This window comes from Aquarana catesbeiana, linkage group LG11, assembly GCF_042186555.1.
Source record: "Aquarana catesbeiana isolate 2022-GZ linkage group LG11, ASM4218655v1, whole genome shotgun sequence".
Classification (NCBI taxonomy): Eukaryota; Metazoa; Chordata; class Amphibia; order Anura; family Ranidae; genus Aquarana; species Aquarana catesbeiana.
In genome coordinates, this window is record NC_133334.1 from 26,925,694 (window position 1) to 26,945,818 (window position 20,125).

The window sequence follows — 20,125 nt, forward strand, 5'->3', positions numbered from 1 at the left end:
TATTACTATAGGCAAAACTTTTTTTTTCATTTTAAATAGTTCACTCTTATGCGTTTTTTGTTGCTTTTTGCAGAAACCCATTATAGTCCATTTAACCACTTAGAACAATGAAACCCAGGCCCAGCTGTCATTCTGCTATTTCATTGTTCTAAGTGAACGTCAAGTGACCTCCCTCACAACAAGCCACTCGTGTGCGCCCCCGGGGGGCACCCAGCGTGTCGGTCGGAGGTGCATTGCATCATCTCCAATCTTGGTAAGGAGCCTATGACTTAGGTTACAGCAGGGAAGGGGCTAACATCAGGGGCGATCAAAGGGTTAAGTGTGTCCCTAGGAGGTGCTTGCTAACTGTGTGGGGGATGGTCTAACTGGATAAAGACAGAGATCGGTGTTCCTTCTTTACAGATTTCTATCTTCTTCCCTGTCAGAACAGCGATCTGCCATGTAGCCAATAAAGGACTTTTATTCAAGAGCATCTGAGTTGCCAGCCCTTTTTGATTTAACTATTGTATTTGGGGCCTGAACGTCCTGGCTAGAGCTGGGGTAACATTTTGTTTCTCCTATATCTTTAAGTGGTTTAAAAAAAAAATTGCGCTGAAAAGCTGCTACGCAAACGCCGTGTGACATAAAAAATTGCAAAGTCCACCGTTTTATTCTGTAGGACCTCTGCTTATACATAAATATATATATATATAAATATATATGATTTCTGGTGCAACGTTGGAGCGCGACTTTGATGCGATTTTGATCCAACTATATATTCCCTGGACCAAAGTCGCCTCAAAAGTCACACGAAGTACTGCAGGCACCTTTTCAAAATTGCTGCCACTTTAAGTCGCACCGATTTGAACGGGTCCCATTGCAAACAATGGGGTACAAATTGCCATGTGACTTGTGAAGTGGTAAAATGTCAATGAAAATCTGCTCAAGTGTGAATGGGCCCTTAATCTGCTATCTGTAGTGATATTTGTTTAGATGGAGAAAAATATTTATGTATACATCTTGTGACATGTCGGGGGGTTCTGAAGCTCAATGGTAGCGCCAAAACAGTGAGTTTACTCCACGCCAGATATAGCTTTCAGGGCTTTCCTGACCACTTTTATTTAGGAAAGTACAGACAAACACAAAAACCAAAGTTACATAGTTAGTCAGGTTGATAAAAGACAAGTCCATCTAGTTCTACCATTTAAAAAAATATAAATAAAAACCATACAATCCCATATACACAATCCTATACCCACAGTTGATCCAGAGGAAGGCGAAAAACCCGAGCAAAGCATGATCCAATTTGCTACAGCAAAGGAAAAAATTCCTTCCTGATCCCCCGAGAGGCAATCAGATTCTCCCTGGATCAACTTTACCTATAAATGTCAGTACCCAGTTATATTATGTACATTAAAGAAAGAATCCTGGCCTTTTTTAAAGCAATCTCTCATGGATTCTCTTTCAGGCTCAGGCCTTGGTCCATCCTGACCTGGACAGCATGGTGCATACTATCTATCTATCTATCTATCTATCTATCTATCTATCTATCATTATAAACGATTTATGTAGCCCCAACAGGTGGACTCTCGCTTCAGCTTCCTAGCTGCTCCATCCCTCATGGACTCTCTCTACAGCCCTCCAGCTTCTCTGTCCCTCATGGACACTCTCTCTACAGCTCCCTAGCTGCTCTGTCCCTAATGGACTTTCTTTCAGGCTTGGGCCTTGGTCCGTCCTGTCTTGGACAGCATGGTGCATTCTATCTATCTATCTATCTATCTATCTATGGACTCTCTCTACAGCTCTCTAGCTGTGCTATCCCTCACGGACTCTCTTTGCAGCCCCAGAGCTGTTCTGTCCCATATGGACTCTCTCTCCAGCTGCTCCATCCCTAATGGACTCTCTCTCCCTATAGCTCTCCAGCTGCTCTGTCCCTCGTGGACACTCTCTCTACAGCTCCCTAGCTGCTCTGTCCATCATTGTCTCTCTTTCAGGCTTAGGCCTTGGTCTGTCCTGACCTGGACAGCATGGTGCATACTAGCACTATCTAATTATCTATCTATCTATCTATCTATCTATCTTTAAAGTTTTTTTTGACCCTCCATTGACGGATGGCCCTCTGATGGTGGTGGAGATCAGCCTGTTCTCGCCTTCATTCTCTCACCCATATATGTACACCCAATGAAAAACCGCTGATGTTTCAGCTGAATTGGCTCCTGGTCTTTGGACAGAAATGCATCCACTTGAATGACTTCCTCCAGTGGTTCCTCAAGAATCTGGAAAGAAAAGACATTGATCAGTTTATCCAGTTGATACAGAAAATGGTAATAAAGCTTGGTGAAGCCCAACCCCAATGCGCAGTGCGTTACACCACTTTAGTGATCAGTAGATACATTCCACTGCTTCAACACACCCTTGAAGTATAACTAAAGGCAACATTTTTTTTTATTTTTAGCTTTTGATAGAGTGGAGATGGATTAGACCCCCTGTCAGTTTTTATTGCTGTCTGTGTCCCAATTAGGGAGATTCCTCCTCTCTATTTGTCCTGTTTACCATTATCACTGAAAGTGAAAGTTTAAGAAAATCCCAAATTTTGGGTTGTCCCCAGAAAAGTAACAGTGGGGAAATCTTCCAATGGGGACACTAGTTCTAAAAGCTTACTGTTTGGCTATGGGACAGGAAGTGAAGGGAAATCTCCACAATGGGACACAGGTGACATTGTGAATGAAAATGAACAGGAAGCCACTCAGCACTTCCCATTCATTCACTGTCCCAAGCAGCTGAGGCTGCAGAGAAAGGCGTGTGTGTGTTTGAGCTTTGTGGTACACCCCCTAATGAAATAGGTTGCGACACCTATGGGGGGAGAATATCTTTGGTGTCAGTGGGAGTAATATTGCCCTATAGTTGGTGTCAGTGGGAGGAATAGTGCCCTATTGTTGGTGTCAGTGGGAGGAATAGTGCCCTATTGTTGGTGTCAGTGGGAGGAATAGTTCCCCATCCTTGGTGTCAGTGGGAGGAATAGTGCCCTATTGTTGGTGTCAGTGGGAGGAATAGTGCCGTATTGTTGGTGTCAGTGGGAGGAATAGTGTCTTGTTGTTGGTGTTAGTTAGAGGAATAGTGTCTTGTTGTGGATGTCTGTATGAGGAATTATACTCTATTGTTGGTGACAGTGGAAGGAAAAGTGCCCCAAGGGCCAGATAAAAACAAGCAAAGAGCTACATCCGGCCCCTGGGCCGCAGTTTTGAGACCACTGCTCTGTACTGAGACAAGTACACGCTATAGAGTAGGGATGAGCCGAACACCCCCCTGTTCGGTTCACACCAGAACATGCAAACAGGAAAAAAGTTCGCTCGAACACGCGAACACCGTTAAAGTCTATGGGACACGAACATGAATAATCAAAAGTGCTAATTTTAAAGGCTTATATGCAAGTTATTGTCATAAAAAGTGTTTGGGGACCCGGGTCCTGCCCCAGGGGACATGGATCAATGCAAAAAAAGAACCCCTCCCACGTCATTTTTTTTTTTAAATTTTGGTTCAGGGTTTCCCTGTGTTGAATTTCCATGCCGTTTTTATCAATGAACTTCTATGTGTATTGTCGGCAATGCAATAGCCGCGGTTAGTTTTAAATGGAATTTTTCCTTCCAAATGTCATTTTGCTGTCAGACTGTTCTTGACACGGGAAACATGCGCCCCTTTACAGGCATACTATAGACACCCCCCAGGTACGAAATTTAAAGGGGTATTACACTTTTATTGTTTGACTTTAAGCATTATTAAAATCACTGCTCCTGAAAAAACGGCCGTTTTGAAAAGTTTTTTTTGCATTGATACATGTCCCCTGGGGCAGGACCCAGGTCCCCAAACACTTTTTATGACAATAACTTGCATATAAGCCTTTAAAATTAGCACTTTTGATTTCTCCCATAGACTTTTAAAGGGTGTTCTGGGGCATTCGAATTTGCCGCGAACACCCCAAATTGTTCGCTGTTTGGCGAACTTGCGAACAGCCAATGTTCGAGTTGAACATGAGTTCGACTCGAATTTGAAGCTCATCCCTACTATAGAGGGATATGCTTTGTTAATATTTCATGTCCGAGGTTTACAACCACTTTAAATGCTTTCCCTGTATTGTCCTCCATGGGACAAAGTACATATAGCACCTTGTCCCATACTGATAGGTGATTTCTAACCCTAGTTATGAAGTCAGACTGGTAATAAGAATCTCTAATAGACATGAGCAGAACAAAAAAATTGTTTTGTTTCAATTAGTTATTTAGATAAATCCGTTTAGTTAAATTTGTTTAATTTTTGAATTTGCTTCATTTATGCAAATTTGAATCGATTCAAATGTTTTTAATTCCATTCTAATTGCATTCAAATAGAATTCCATTTGAAATTGAATTTATTCTATTCAAAATTTGAATTTTGGAAGATGGTTATATTCTTTATATTTCATTCTATGCTATAGTTTTTCTATTCTTTTATTTTCTATTCTTTTCCTTTCTATTCTATTCGAATTTCAGAAAATGGTTATATTATTATATTCTTTCTATTCTATTTTTTCTATTGTTCTATTCTATTCTCTTCTATTCAATTTGAAATTTTAATTTATCCTATTCGAAATTATAATTTCAGCAGATGGTGATATTGTTTCTATTAAATTCTATTCTATTTCATTCCTTTATTTTCTAATTTATTTTATTCTGTTCTTTTATTTTATATTCTATTTTGTTCTGTTTTAATCTATTTTTTTATTTTCTATTCTATCCCTTTTTTTCTATTCTATTATATTCTATTCTTTTAGTTTCTATTCTAATTATTTTTTCTGTTCTATTCCTTTATTTTCTATTCCATTTTATTCTCTTTGGAAATTCGAATTTGATTAGAAAACTATTTGAATTAGGTCCAAAATTTTGATTCGTTGTTTCGGATTCGTTTAAATTCGTTACTATTTTAATCAGAATGTATTCGAATTTCTAAAGAACGCAAAAATTTGTCCGAATTTCAATTTGTAAGGAAACGAATCGCACATGTCTACTAATAATAAACAGAATGAATTCAGACAACTTTCCAGACCGTGCGGCCTTGTAGGGATCACAGATAAATGTGAAAGTTCTGAATAAAAAAAAAAAATATGTCTTAGACGGATCTACAGTGTTAAAGAGCCTGCCGCTGAAATTCCCCCCTCCCCTTTCCAATGTGCTTTGACTCCTCCCCTTTTTTTTAAAGGGTAACTTTTGACTCCTCCCTTACTCGCATACTTACCGGTTCAGATGTACATGGTACTCGTTTTGGTCCTTTTTGTATCCCTGCCCAGTCAAGTCCCTTGAAGAAACTCTGCGTTCTCAGATCACGCACTAGGTACGCGCGCTCCTCTTGGTTATGCATTAAAAGCTGTAAAGAAAAATGAAAATATAAGAAACACTGATGTAATCCTAACAAGGTATAGATAACCTGGAAAGGATCTTGTTCTTTAAGAAAAGGTAAAGCTCTGCGTATACTTACTCTATGAATGAGTTCATACGGGGGGTAGTCCACGTCCTCCGGGAAATGGGCTCTCGTGCTGTACATGAGCTTAGCCTACAGGTCATATCCTTCGATCCGGTATAAAAAGGATGACACCCTACGGCCATCTCATATACTATGAGCCCAAATGAGAAATAGTCCGCCGGGTAATTATTCCTTTTCATAATAGACCTGTGGAAACAAAAGAGAAAGAAAGAAGGATGAGTACATTTTCATGCCAGGAACACAACAGAGATGACACCATGCCAATATAGGTGACATACATATATATATAGTGGTCAAAAGATATCAAACTGAGGCGGAGCATGTGAATATTGGAGGTGGGGCTTATTGTATGTATAGTCAAAACCTTTTTTTTTGTTTTGTTTTTGATAGAGTAAGGAAAGGTTTAAAACGCCTCCCTTTGTTTCTGTGTACTATTGAGGAGATTTCTCTTCACTTCCTGTCCCAGAGGCACAACAGGAAGTTGGAAGAATTCTCCAAAAGTAAGGGAAATTCTCCTCCTAGATAACTGTCTCCATTAAAGATTTCCCCTCTACTTCTATTTTGGTGACAACCAGAGTATTTTTGTAAATATTTTATTCTATCTTTTCATGTGACAACACTGAAGAAATGACACTTTGCTACAATGAAAAGTAATGAGTATACAGCTTGTATAACAGTGTAAATTTGCTGTCCCCTCAAAATAACTCAACACAGCCATTAATGTCTAAACCGCTGGCAACAAAAGTGAGTACACCCCTAAGTGAAAATGTCCAAATTGGGCCCAAAGTATCAATATTTTGTGTGTCCACCATTATTTTCCATCACTGCCTTAACCCTCTTGGGCATGGAGGTCACCAGAGCTTCACAGGTTGCCACTGGAGTCCTCTTCCACTCCTCCATGATGACATCACGGAGCTGGTGGATGTTAGAGACCTTGCGCTCCTCCACCTTCTGTTTGAGGATGCCCCACAGATGCTCAATAGGGTTTAGGTCTGAAGACATGCTTGGCCAGTCCATCACCGTTAAAAGTGAGTACACCCCTAAGTGAAAATGTCCAAACTGGGCCCAAATAGCCATTTTTCCTCCCCGGTGTCATGTGACTCGTTAGTGTTACAAGGTCTCAGGTGTAAATGGGGAGCAGACGTGTTCACTTTGGTGTTATCGCTCTCACTCGCTCATACTGGTCACGGGAAGTTCAACATGGCACCTCATGGCAAAGAATTCCCTGAGTATCTGAAAAAAAGAATTGTTGCTCTACATAAAGATGGCCTAGGCTATAAGAAGATTGCCAAGACCCTGAAACTGAGCTTCAGCACGGTGGCCAAGACCATACAGCGGTTTAACAGGAGAGGTTCCACTCAGAACAGGCCTCGCCATGGTCGACCAAAGAAGGTGAGTGCACGTGCTCAGCGTCATATCCAGAGGTTGTCAATGGGAAATAGACGTATGAGTGCTGCCAGCATTGCTGCAGAGGTTGAAGGGGTGGAGGGTCAGCCTGTCAGTGCTCAGACCATACGCCGCACACTGCATCAAATTGGTCTGCATGGCTGTCATCCCAGAAGGAAGCTTCTTCTAAAGATGATGCACAAGAAAGCCCGCAAACAGTTTGCTGAAGACAAGCAGACTAAGGACACGGATTACTGGAACCATGTCCTGTGGTCTGATGGGACCAAGATAAACTTATTTGGTTCAGATGATGTCAGGCGTGTGTGGCGGCAACCAGGTGAGGAGTACAAAGACAAGTGTGTCTTGTCTACAGTCAAGCAGGGTGGTGGGAGTGTCATGGTCTGGGGCTGCCGGCACTGGGGAGCTACAGATCATTGAGGGAACCATGAATGCCAACATGTACTGTGACATACTGAAGCAGAGCATGATCCCCTCCCTTCAGAGACTGGGCCGCAGGGCAGTATTCCAACATGATAACAACCCCAAATACACCTCCAAGACGACCACTGCCTTGTTAAAGAAGCTGAGGGTAACGGTGATGGACTGGCCAAGCACGTCTCCAGACCTAAACCCTATTGAGCATCTATGGGGCATCCTCAAACAGAAGGTGGAGAAGCGCAAGGTCTCTAACATGCACCAGCTCTGTGATGTCGTCATGGAGGAGTGGAAGAGGACTCCAGTGACAACCTGTGAAGCTCTGGTGACCTCCATGCCCAAGAGGGTTAAGGCAGTGCTGGAAAATAATGGTGGCTACACAAAATATTGACACTTTGGGCCCAATTTGGACATTTTCACTTAGGGGTGTACTCACTTTTGTTGCCAGCGGTTTAGACATTAATGGCTGTGTTGAGTTATTTTGAGGGGACAGCAAATTTACACTGTTATACAAGCTGTACACTCACTACTTTACATTGTAGCAAAGTGTCATTTCTTCAGTGTTGTCACATGAAAAGATAGAATAAAATATTTACAAAAATGTGAGGTGTGTACTCACTTTTGTGAGATACTGTGTGTATATATACACACACATACACATATATATATATATGTATATACACACACACACACTAAAGAAATGTAAGCTTTTTTTTTTTTTTTCTTAGTAGCGCAACACCAAGTTGCATCATATTTTGGGGATATTGTTCAGCTTTAGATTTTGTCGTTTTCAGGTTCCTTCTGTGCTTATCTTCTGCCTTCTATTTTTTCCTCCTGACATATTTGACCAATCATTTGTAAATCTCTCCCCCTTTTTTTTTTTTTTTTTTGATCCTGCCATAAATTTTTGATCCTGCCATAAATATATATATATTTTTGTTCTGTTTTTTGATCCTGCCATAAAGCTTGACTTTAATGTTAGTCCACGCTTTCACTTTCTCCTAAGGAATACATTTTTCCCTTGGAATAATAAGGTCTTAACATCTCATGTATCATTTTTAGACACTTCTCTTTAGGCTCAACAACTTTTATTATTGTCTTCCTTTCCTCTCACCTTTCTCTTGCCGGCTGAAAACAGGTGTAGTCAACCAACCACTTGAATGATTGGTGGTATCAATTAAATATGCTAATTTTCTGTGACACTAACCTGAAAGGCCAATTATGTAGAGGTGGAGCTTGTATATATCTCTTGCCATATCTGTTTCAAACTAGCTACGACTAAAGCTATAAAAAATGCGTCAGAATTATTGTTTTATTGTCACTCTGATGTACCAATAAAGGACACTTCAAGGATGAGAGTTTCTTCTTACTATTGTTTCATACTTTGGAGGTGGATTTACTAAAACTGGAGAGTGCAAAATCTGGTGCAGCTCTGCATAGAAACCAATCATCTTCCAGGTTTTATTGTCAAAGCTGAATAGAACAAGCTGAAGTTAGAAGCTCATTGGTTACAATGCACAGCTGCATCAGATTCTGCACGAGTTTTATTAAATCCCCCCTTACTCTACATGTTGGTGTGAGTTTGGGGTATCATTAGGAATTGCTGGCACTGTCACCTGCAAGGGACGTTTTTCTTGTGTGTGTTGCGGGAAGGAGTGTGATTTTGTGTACGTTCCTGCATTGCACAAATGTGAAGCAAGCCTTATGTGTTACATGTACATGTGGCAGACTGATCCCAGCCAGATTTTCCCGGCACACCCTGTACGCCATCTGTACTATTCCCAAATTTCATCCAGCAAACAAAATAAAAAGTTGCAATCCGTCTCCTGTGGACCTCGGCTGGGATTTCCCCCCACTTACTGGATTAGGACTTTCCTCCTTTGAGGTTGTCAGGTCATAAAGTCCAATTTTTTCAGCCGGGAAATTCCCCTATTGACAAATAATGGACAGAACGTGCGCGGTGCCCACCATACCCAGCAGCACAAGGGAAAAAAATGTACGGAAATTCCACCCGCAAGACAAAAAAAAAAAGGAAAAATTACAGCCCTCCCCACCCCACCATCTCCCAAATAAATAAGAGGAGGAGGACATATCCCAAGACAGGAGCAGAGGACACATTTCCAATCTAGGTGAGCTTCTACACCATTATTATACTTACTACAAATTTACTAACACACGTCTGATGTTCTTCTCAGTAAACGTGCCAATTTTATTAATTTTTTTAACTCAGTTTTATGCATTTTTGCGAATATATATATATATATATATATATATATATATATATATATATATATATATATATATATATATATATATACACACACACACATATACATATATATATATATATATATATATATATATATATATATATATATATATATATATATATATATATATATATATATATATATATATATATATATATTATTTTATTTTTTTGTATTTTATATATATTTTTTATAGGATTAGATATCTAGATAGCTAGATAGATAGATAGATAGATAGATAGAGAGTTTACATGAATTAAAAAGGCATTTCCATCAGCTGATTCTGACTATCCATAATTAAAAATTAATAGAAACTTTATTTCCTTTTTATTCTTTTTTTTGTTTTCTTTATACATTTATTTTCAACAGTGGACAGAGTGAAGTATTAAAACCCCCTCCCAGGTTATTCCCTCTATGTCCTACTGAGGAGAATTCCCACCCAATGCTGGGACCAGGCAAGAATGCCAACACCCCCCCCAATCTCTGAGTTTATAATTCAGTTCTGCAAAAACTAAAATAACAAAATTTTTAGCTATGCCATGTTATTTCTGTTATTTTTTAGCACCTCGATGTCTTCCACCCCCGCTCCCCAGCTGCATATTTTTGGGTTAATTAGATTTAGGATTTAGAAAACAGAAAAGTGATGGCAGAGTAATCCATCGGAGTCTGCCTTTTTCTTTTTTTTAAAGTGTATACATCTTTTAATCTTGTATGTTTTTCCATTCGAGAAGTATAGGCAAAGCTCGTTTGGCTGTACTTCCCCTGTGGATCACAGGAGTGCCGTTCATTCTGTACTTCCGTGACCCATTTTCAGCGGACAGTAGAGCTGCACGATTCTGGCCAAAATGAGAATCACGATTTCTTTTTGCTTAGAATATAAAGATCACGATTATCACAGCGTAAAATCTTTCACATTATACAAAAACAATTGGGCTAACTTTACTGGTTAGTTTTTGTTTTTTTTTTTTTAATTCATTTAAGTGTAAATTTTTCCGCAAAAATTGCATTTGAATGACTGCTGCGCAAATACAGTGTGACATAAAATATTGCAACAATCGCCATTTTATTCTCTAGGGTCTTTACTAAAAAAAAAATATAATAATATGTTTGGGGGTTATTAGTAATTTTCTAGCAAAAAAAAAAAGATTTTAACTTAAAACCAACAAAATGTCAGAAAAAGGTTTAGTGTTTAAGGCTTCATGCACACGAGACAACGGTGCAAACTCTGCTGAACACATGTTTTTAAAAGCTGAAACCGACGTTTAGAAACGCACGCTTTGCCGCATTTGCATGCCGCGTTTAGCTGCGTTTGTGTCTAGAAGCATCTGCAGAGCAGAGAATGACATTTTGTGACCCAACTTTGGGGCCCCGTATATCGGGGCCACTTTTGGTGTGCTAACACAGTGGAACGAACACTACAACATATCCAAATTTGGGGTTCCTAGCACCAAGTGGCCCCGAGATACGGGGCCCCAAAGTCGGGTCGCAAAATGTCATTCTCTGCTGCAGAAAAGTGCTTGACAATTTGTGACCCGAATTTGGGGCCCTGTATCTCGGGGCCACTTGGTGCTAGGAACCCCAAATTTAGATATGTTGTAGTGCCAGGTCCACTGTGTTAGCACACCAAATTTGGGGTTCCTAGCTCTAAGTGGCCTCAAGATATCGGGCCCCAAAGTCAGGTCGCAAAATGTCATTCTCTGCTGCAATTTACCAACAGATTTCTGTGTTTTCTGGAGTTTAGCCGCGTTTGGCGTCTGAAACGTGGAAAACTTTTGCGTTTGAACCCATTTTTTTTGCTTCTTGAAAAACGAGGTTAAACACAACTGCCTAAAAACACCAAAAAACGAGACTGTGTACATGGACACATAGGATAACATTGAAAGGGTTCAGGGGCAGTTAAAAAAAGTGTCCAACTGCCTCTGAACACGCGTTTAACAGCGTCTCGTGTGCATGAGGCCTTAGTGGTTAAACTTCCCTCATTTGCACACCAAAGTGTATTTCTTTGATCTAAAGGACAAATTGTTACAAAGTTCCACTACTAAAGAATGTTGTGATTCTTGGCAGACTGCCCGTTTTTTTTCCTTTCTTCAGCAGAGCAGAGAGAATTCTCTGCATAGAAAGAATCGGGAAATTCTTTGTCAAGATCGCAAGGGGGGGGGGAGACTATAACAATTCTTAACGATTAATCGTGCAGCTCTAGCGGACAGCAAGCTGACGTCACAGAGCCGGTCCAGGCTCAGGCAAGATCGCGTCAAGAAAATCGGGATCCTCCCATGTGCCTGGACAGGCACCCAGCTCAGCCTCTTAGCAAGCCACTGAGAGCCTGAGCCGGCCCCTTCCACAGCCCAGCACTCCGGTGAGCGAGGGGGAGGGGCCGAGCAGAGAGCCGGTGACTGACAAGATTTATTCAATTTCTTCTTTAGTAATAAAGAGAGGCCACCAATCATCACAAAATATACCACTGCTTCTCAGTATGTCAACTCACTTCACTTTGGAAGGGGGGGTAATCCCATGCAAAGATCTCTAGTCTCCATATTGTACAGGGCTATCATATACGAACTATGCCCACATTCCACTTTTGCTTCCTCCGGCTGTTCTTTTACATTGACTGTCCCCCAAAGAGCTGTGCTATTCAGTGGTCCCCAACCTTTTTGGCACCAGGGACTGGTTTCATGAAAGAAAATTTCACCAAGGACCGGCGGGGATTGGGGCAGTCGGTGGCTGATTTGTCGGGGCAATGGCTGGTGTTGAAGGTTCAATCATCACGGCACCAACCATGGTTGATATTATGTCAGGATGATTGAAGCACATTATTTATATTATTACATTGTAATATAAAATGAAAAATAGTTAAACTCATAATTCAAAATCTGTGGGAGCCCTGAGTGTGTCACTTGCCACCATTGCCTGCAACCAGATGCAGCAAGACACTTGCCACCAGATGTGGTGAGGCGCTAGCCACCAGATGCCGCATCTGGTGGCAAGCGTCTCGCTGCATCTGGTGGCAGGCGTCTCGCTGCATCTGGTGGCAGGAGTCTCGCTGCATCTGGTGGCAGGAGTCTCGCTGCATCTGGTGGCAGGAGTCTCGCTGCATCTGGTGGCAGGAGTCTCGCTGCATCTGGTGGCAGGAGTCTCGCTGCATCTGGTGGCAGGAGTCTCGCTGCATCTGGTGGCAGGAGTCTCGCTGCATCTGGTGGCAGGAGTCTCGCTGCATCTGGTGGCAGGAGTCTCGCTGCATCTGGTGGCAGGCGTCTCGCTGCATCTGGTTGCAAGCGTCTCGCTGCATCTGGTGGCAGGCGTCTCGCTGCATCTGGTGGCAAGCGTCTCGCTGCATCTGGTTGCAGGCGACGGTGGCAAGTGATATGCTGCATCTGGTTGCAGGCGACAGTGGCAAGTGACACGCCGCATCTGGTGGCAAGCATCTCGCCGCGACACTTGCCACCAGATGCGGCGAGACACTTGCCAATAGCATGTCATCAGCGTTTTTGCACCCGAGCGTGTAAAACCAGCACATGCGCAGTTTAGGGCGGAACAAGGGCGGGCTGAGAGAGATGATGTCATCTCTCTGCTCGCTCGCCACACCTCTTATGGAGCAGCCTTCGCGGGCCGGCTGTAAAGGCAGATCAGTAATGCAAGGCGAGCGCGGGGGGAGATGATGGCATCTCTCTGCTCACCAGCTGCACCTCTTACAGTGCAGCCTTCTAAGCCCAGCTGCAAAGAGGTCAAAGACCAGGACCGGTCCACAGGCCGAGGAGTTGGGGACCCCCATCGTCCATGATAGTCCCGTCCAATATGGAGATTAGGGATCTTTGCATGGGATTATCCCGTATCCAAAGTGGAAAGTGAAGTGAGTTGACATACTGAGAAGCAGTGGTATAGTTAGTGAAGTTTGGTGGCATCTCTTTATCCCTGAAGAGATTGTTTAAAATAAATCTCGAAATGCGTTGGGTATATACGATGCCCTAAAAAGAAGCAACTTGCGGAACATCAAAGCTCCACAACTCATGTGATTTGGGGGAGTATCACCTCAATCTGTATACGTTCACCATGTTTCTTAAGCCAACTATGGCTGTTTGTGGTCTTTTTAAAAAGAAGAGAACTTTGTCATTTTAAATGATTTTGTACTAAAGACAAATATTTTAACAAATTATTTTTGTTTTTGTTTGGTTGCCTGCAAAATCCCAAAGTGGTAAAAAGGTATAAAGTTGAATATATAAAATTTGGTGTTTCTAAGAAAAATGCTGGGATTCTTTTTTACATTTATCTGACAAATTTAAAAAAAAAAAAAAATCATCACCCTGGACAGAAAGTGGTTAATAAACCCAAATTCATATTTTTTGCCTGGACCGCCAATTTAACTGAACGTTAAATTTTATTTTTTTCTTTTATCTGTCACTCTGCAGATTGAAGAACCTCACTGAATCCTAATGAAGGCTTCGATCATCTTGTTGCTGGTTGGTCTGGCTGTAGCTCAGGCGCAGTTTCAATGGATGAGAGACCCGGACAAATTTGATGAGGACGCCGCCCTAGGTAAGTTAGCGCATTGTCATAGTACATACGAACGAGGGAGAGCGAGAGAGAGTGAGAGAGAGCGCGAGATCCAGAGAGAGAGCGCAAGATCCAGAGAGAGAGAGAGAGAGAGAGATCCAAAGAGAGAGAGCGCGAGATCCAGAGAGAGAGAGAGATCCAAATAGAGAGAGCGCGAGATCCAGAGAGAGAGCGCGAGATCCAAAGAGAGCGCGAGATCCAAAGAGAGAGAGCGCGAGATCAAGAGAGAGAGAGCGCGAGATCAAGAGAGAGAGAGCGCGAGATCCAGAGAGAGAGCGCGAGATCCAAAGAGAGAGAGCGCGAGATCAAGAGAGAGAGAGCGCGAGATCAAGAGAGAGAGAGCGCGAGATCCAAAGAGAGAGAGCGCAAGATCCAAAGAGAGAGAGAGCGCGAGATCCAAAGAGAGAGAGCTCGAGATCCAGAGAGAGAGCGCGAGATCCAGAGAGAGAGCGCGAGATCCAGAGAGAGAGCGCGAGATCCGAAGAGAGAGATCGCGAGATCCAGAGAGAGAGAGCGCGAGATCCAGAGAGAGAGAGCGCGAGATCCAAAGAGAGAAAGAGCGCGAGATCCAGAGAGCGAGCGAGCGATACTGGGGTTAAACTGGAGAGTGCAGAATCTGGTGCAGGTCTGCATGGTAGCCAATCAGCTTCTAACTTCATCTTCTTCAATTAAGCTTCGACAATAAAACCTGGAAGCCGATTGGTTTCTATGCAGAGCTGCACCAGATTTTACACTCTCCAGTTTTCGTAAATCGATTCCACAGTGCTAAATACTTATTAGAAATGTTTCACTGTCACTATTGGTTACAGTTTTAGAGGTGCAGCTTGTTAAAGTGACACTAAAGTCTTTTTTGTTGAAAAGAACATGCATGTTATACTTACCTGCTCTGTGTAATGGTTTTGCACAGGGCGGCCCCGATCCTCGTCTTCTCGGGTCCCTCTTCGGGGCTCCTGGCCCCTCCCTCCTGATGAGTCCCCCCACAGCAAGCAGCTTGCTATGGGGGCATCCGAGCCGAGCTGCAGCTCCGTGTCTATTCAGACATGGAGCCGTGGCCCGGCCCCGTCCCCTCTCTCACCTCATTGGCTTAATGAATTTGAGTGACAGCTGCGGGAGCCAATGGCACTTCACTGCCGTCTCAGCCAATAGGGAGAGTCCTGGACATCCGAGTCTCTTGTGCAACATCGCTGGATCTAGATGGGGCTCAGGTCAGGCTTTAGGGGGGCCGAGGGAGGCTGCTGCACAGTTTTTTATCTTAATGCATACAATGCCTTTACAACCACTTTAAGAAAATTGTAAATTCTGTATATAATTGTAATCTATTTTGTATGTTTGTCTTCTGTATTGTACACTGCACTCATTGTGTATACTGTACTAATAATGTTTTCATTACGTTTGTTTTCTTTCAAGTCCTGATTAGAAATTAGCCTGCCTATGTTACGCCCCTTGTAATGATAAAAGTAAAACTGTAATATCAATGTGATACCTCATGACGTGTATCATGTGTATAAACAACTTGAACTTCAATTGCGTCGAAAAAACAGAACAGTTATTTAGAAAGATGCTGAGTATCGATTTGTGTCTTTTCCCCACTGTATTAGTTATTAATTTGGAACCACTAATCAATAGGAGTAGCCTATCTATAAATATTTCAGAACACAGCTAAATTGTCAGGGCTCTGAAAAGTAATCTGCATTCAGTTTGCTTTTCAGAGGTGTTTGAGCCCTTCAGCGTCAGCTGTCAGTTCTTACCAGCAGTGAGCCGCGGTGCGATGCACGATTCAGTGCAGCACACGGTTTAGTTTTTGTTTTTTTGGGGGTTTTTTACGAACTTTATTTGAAGTGTCACAAAGTGACACTTCTTTTTTTGTCTCCACACAGCAGTGCATTGCAGGGCGGTGAGTTCCTGTGCATGGAGTTGACATGCTACACGTCTGTGGCTCACGGCTGCAATGCAGTGTGAGGCAAAAGGCACTATGTTTTCATTACATACCTTATTTTAGACCCTATGGTGTCATCATTGGGTCTTCTCTATGCAATGCAGGAAGATCATGGCTGGTGGGAGGGGCCAGCAGCCTTAGTCCATAGGGTTCAATATTGAGTTGGCCCACCCTTTGCAGCTATAACAGCTTCAACTCTTCTGGGAAGGCCGTCCACAAGGTTTAGGAGTGTGTCTATGGGAATGTTTGACCATTCTTCCAGAAGCGCATTTGTGAGGTCAGGCACTGATGTTGGATGAGAAGGCCTGGCTCACAGTCTCCACTCTAATTCATCCCAAAGGTATTCTTTCGGGTTGAGGTCAGTCAAGTTCCTCCACGTCTTTATGGGACCTTGTTTTGTGCACTGGTCCAAATCATTTGGTGGAGGGGGGATTATGGTGGGGAGTTGTTTTTCAGGGGTTGGGCTCCACCCCAAACTCGCTCATCCATGTCTTTATGAACCTTGCTTTGTGCACTGGTGGGCAGTCATGTTGGAACAGGAAGGGGCCATCCCCAAACTGTTCCCACAAGGTTGGGAGCATGAAATTGTCCAAAATTACTTGGTATGATGACGCCTTAAGAGTTCCCTTCACTGGAACTAAGGGGCCAAACCCAACCCCTGAAAAACAACCCCCCCACCATAATCCCCCCTCCACCAAATGATTTGGACCAGTGCATAAAGCAAGGTCCATAAAGACATGGATGAGCGAGTTTGGGGTGGAGGAACTTGACTGGTCTGCACAGAGTCCTGACCTCAACCCAATAGAACACCTTTGAGATGAATAAGAGAGGAGACTGTGCCTGACCTCATAAATGCTCTTCTGGAAGAATGGTCAAACATTCCCATAGACACACTCCTAAACCTTGTGGACGGCCTTCCCAGAAGAGTTGAAGCTGTTATAGCTGCAAAGGGTGGACCAACTCAATATTGAACCCTACGGACTAAGACTGGGATGAGTGTAAAGGCTGGCGTCCCGATACTTTTGACAATATAGTGTAAATTCCTATAAACATCACAGCCTCAGTACTCTTCTCCAGAGCCCTCAGGCCTGTTGTAAGCAGAATATAAGACTCATTTCAGTTCTCCTGTGTGTTTCAGAGTCCTATGAAATGTACAGAGCCGACAGGGATATGAGACGCGCCAACTACAAAAATGCACACAAGTATTTACACGCTCAGAGGAACTACAATGCTGCACAGCAAGGACCTGGCGGTTCTTGGGCTGCCAGGATTTTACGGTAAGAGAGCAGTTATAGGAGGCCGAGGAGAGGCCGACGGTGGAGAAAACGTGCCGAGTGTGCAAAAATATCTTCACCAACCACCCGAGTACCAGCCTGTAATACCCCTTCATTACCCAGACACAGCTTTCAGTGCTGTGATAGTTTGACTGACAATTAGAGATGCACCAATACCATTATTTTTTTTTACGAGTACCGATACTTTTTTTTTTTTTTGCGCTTTTTTTCAATGTGAAATGTGTAAATATATGTTAAAGGTGTAAAAATATCAATGAACAGAGCAAACAAAAAACAAGTTTTAATTATTAATAGTTTATAAAATAAATGGAGGAGGGGGCGCCAGTGGGGGGGAGATTGTGCCCCTTTGTGGGCGCCAGTGGGGGGGGGGAATTTTGCCCCTTGGGGGGCTCCAGTGGGGGGGGATTGTGCCCCTTTGGGGGGCGCCAGTGCGGGGGGGGGATTGTGCCTCTTTGGGGGGCGCCAGTGGGGGGGGATTGTGCCCCTTTGTGGGCGCCAGTGGGGGGGGATTGTGCCCCTTTGTGGGTGCCAGTGGGGGGGGGGGGGGTTGTGCCCCTTTGTGGGCGCCAGAGGATGAAATATTGTCCCAAGGGCCAGATAAAAGCAATTAAAAGGGCCACATCCGGCCCCTGGGCCGCAGTTTGGAGACTACTGGCTTAGGACATCAGACAGGTCGATCAGTCAATGATCTGAAATCCATTGATTAACCCCTCCCCCCCGGTGTGTGCTGACTCTGGTCTCCATCTTTCTCTAGCATTGAAAGAGAAGCCGACCAGATGCAGGGCGGCAGCAGAGGAGCGGAGGACAGCCGGCTGGACCAGGAAGCCAATCACTGGGGGAGGAACGGAGGTGACCCCAATCACTACAGACATGCGGGGCTACACGATTACTAAGCCCCGCCTTCCGATCATCTGACATCACAGCTACGAGAACAACCAATAACCAATCAATGGACAGGAAACGCTGATGAACCCACAAGACCGGGAATGATGCAAAATGTTACATTGTACAAATATTATCCAGAATTATAGAAACATTTCATATCTGCATATAAATAATAAATATTTACATATCATCAATGCCAGGCTCATTCTTCCAGGTTATTACCTATTCCAGGTCTGGGGCCCGATCACACCAACGCATTAGGAAACACATGTGCGCTTTCCTCAACATGCATTATGCGCTTTTAGCACATTGTTAATAAGTTGCACAAAAATAATGCAACACAAGACACATCTTACAAAAGCGTTCTTCCTGCAGGAACATGGGGGAGATGAACATGTGACTTGAAAAACGCACTAATTAGGGGTTCATTAGTGTTGCAATCCCCATGTGCGGTTCTCTATGCACGTTTACATGCATTTGTGGTGCATTTTTTTTCATTAGCTCAGGACAATAATGGTGGGGGGGGGGGGCTCAGGATAATAATCTTGGGGGGGGGGGGGAGCTCAGGATAATAATGGTGGGGGGGGGAGCTCAGGATAATAATGGTGGGGGGGGGGAGCTCAGAATAATAATGGTGGGGGGGGGGAGCTCAGGATAATAATGGTGGGGGGGGGAGAGCTCAGGATAATAATGGTGGGGGGGAGAGCTCAGGATAATAATGGTGGGGGGAGAGCTCAGGATAATAATGGTGGGGGGGGGGAGAGCTCAGGATAATAATGGTGGGGGGGAGAGCTGAGGATAATAATGGTGGGGGGGAGAGCTGAGGATAATAATGGTGGGGGGGGGGAGCTCAGGATAATAATGGTGGGGGGGGGAGCTCAGGATAATAATGGTGGGGGGGAGCTCAGGATAATAATGGTGGGGGGAGAGCTCAGGATAATAATGGTGGGGGGAGAGCTCAGGATAATAATGGTGGGGGGAGAGCTCAGGATAATAATGGTGGGGGGAGAGCTCAGGATAATAATGGTGGGGGGAGAGCTCAGGATAATAATGGTGGGGGGTGGGGGAGCTCAGGATAATAATGGTGGGGGGAGCTCAGGATCATAATGGTGGGGGGGAGCTCAGGATAATAATGGTGGGGGGGGAGCTCAGGATAATAATGGTGGGGGGGGGGAGCTCAGGATAATAATGGTGGGGGGGGGAGCTCAGGATAATAATGGTGGGGGGAGAGCTCAGGATAATAATGGTGGGGGAGAGCTCAGGATAATAATGGTGGGGGGAGAGGTCAGGATAATAATGGTGGGGGGTGGGGGAGCTCAGGATAATAATGGTGGGGGGAGCTCAGGATAATAATGGTGGGGGGAGCTCAGGATAATAATGGTGGGGGGAGAGCTCAGGATCATAATGGTGGGGGGGAGCTCAGGATAATAATGGTGGGGGGGGAGCTCAGGATAATAATGGTGGGGGGGAGAGCTCAGGATAACAATGGTGGGGGGGAGAGCTCAGGATAATAATGGTGGGGGGAGCTCAGGATAATAATGGTGGGGGGGGGCTCAAGACAATAATGGTGGATGGAGCTCAGGACAGTAATGGTGGGGGGAGCTCAGGACAGTAATGGGGCTCAGGACAGTAATGATGGGGGTAGCTCAGGACAATATTGGGGGCCTCAGCACAGTAATGATGGGGGGAGCTCAGGACAATAATTGGGGTCTCAGGACAGTAATGATGGGGGTAGCTCAGGACAATATTGGGGGCCTCAGAACAGTAATGGTGGGGGGGGAGCTCAGTACCGCGGAAAATCCGACAACAATTGTCCGATGGAGCGTACCAACAGTCGGATTTTAGGCCAGCGGCCTGTCATCACACAATTCCCGTCA

General features: G+C 43.9%; 1 protein-coding gene across 1 annotated transcript; it reads left to right on the forward strand.

Annotated features, from left to right (window-relative positions):
* The first annotated feature begins 9,293 nt into the window (after positions 1-9,293).
* LOC141111902 (serum amyloid A-5 protein-like) lies at positions 9,294-18,442 on the forward strand. The gene is made up of 4 exons (XM_073604113.1): positions 9,294-9,443; positions 13,988-14,114; positions 17,207-17,345; positions 18,118-18,442. Exons 2-4 carry the CDS (start codon positions 14,012-14,014, stop codon positions 18,254-18,256), a joined length of 381 nt encoding a protein of 126 aa, XP_073460214.1. The 5' UTR covers positions 9,294-9,443; positions 13,988-14,011; the 3' UTR covers positions 18,257-18,442.
* The last annotated feature ends 1,683 nt before the right edge of the window (positions 18,443-20,125 follow it).

Coding starts and splice junctions, on each gene's coding strand:
- LOC141111902 (XM_073604113.1), top strand. CDS start 14,012: ATGAAGGCTTCGATCATCTTGTTGCTGGTTGGTCTGGCTGTAGCTCAG. Junction 14,115..17,206: donor TGATGAGGACGCCGCCCTAG/GTAAGTTAGCGC, acceptor TGTGTGTTTCAG/AGTCCTATGAAATGTACAGA. Junction 17,346..18,117: donor TGGGCTGCCAGGATTTTACG/GTAAGAGAGCAG, acceptor ATCTTTCTCTAG/CATTGAAAGAGAAGCCGACC.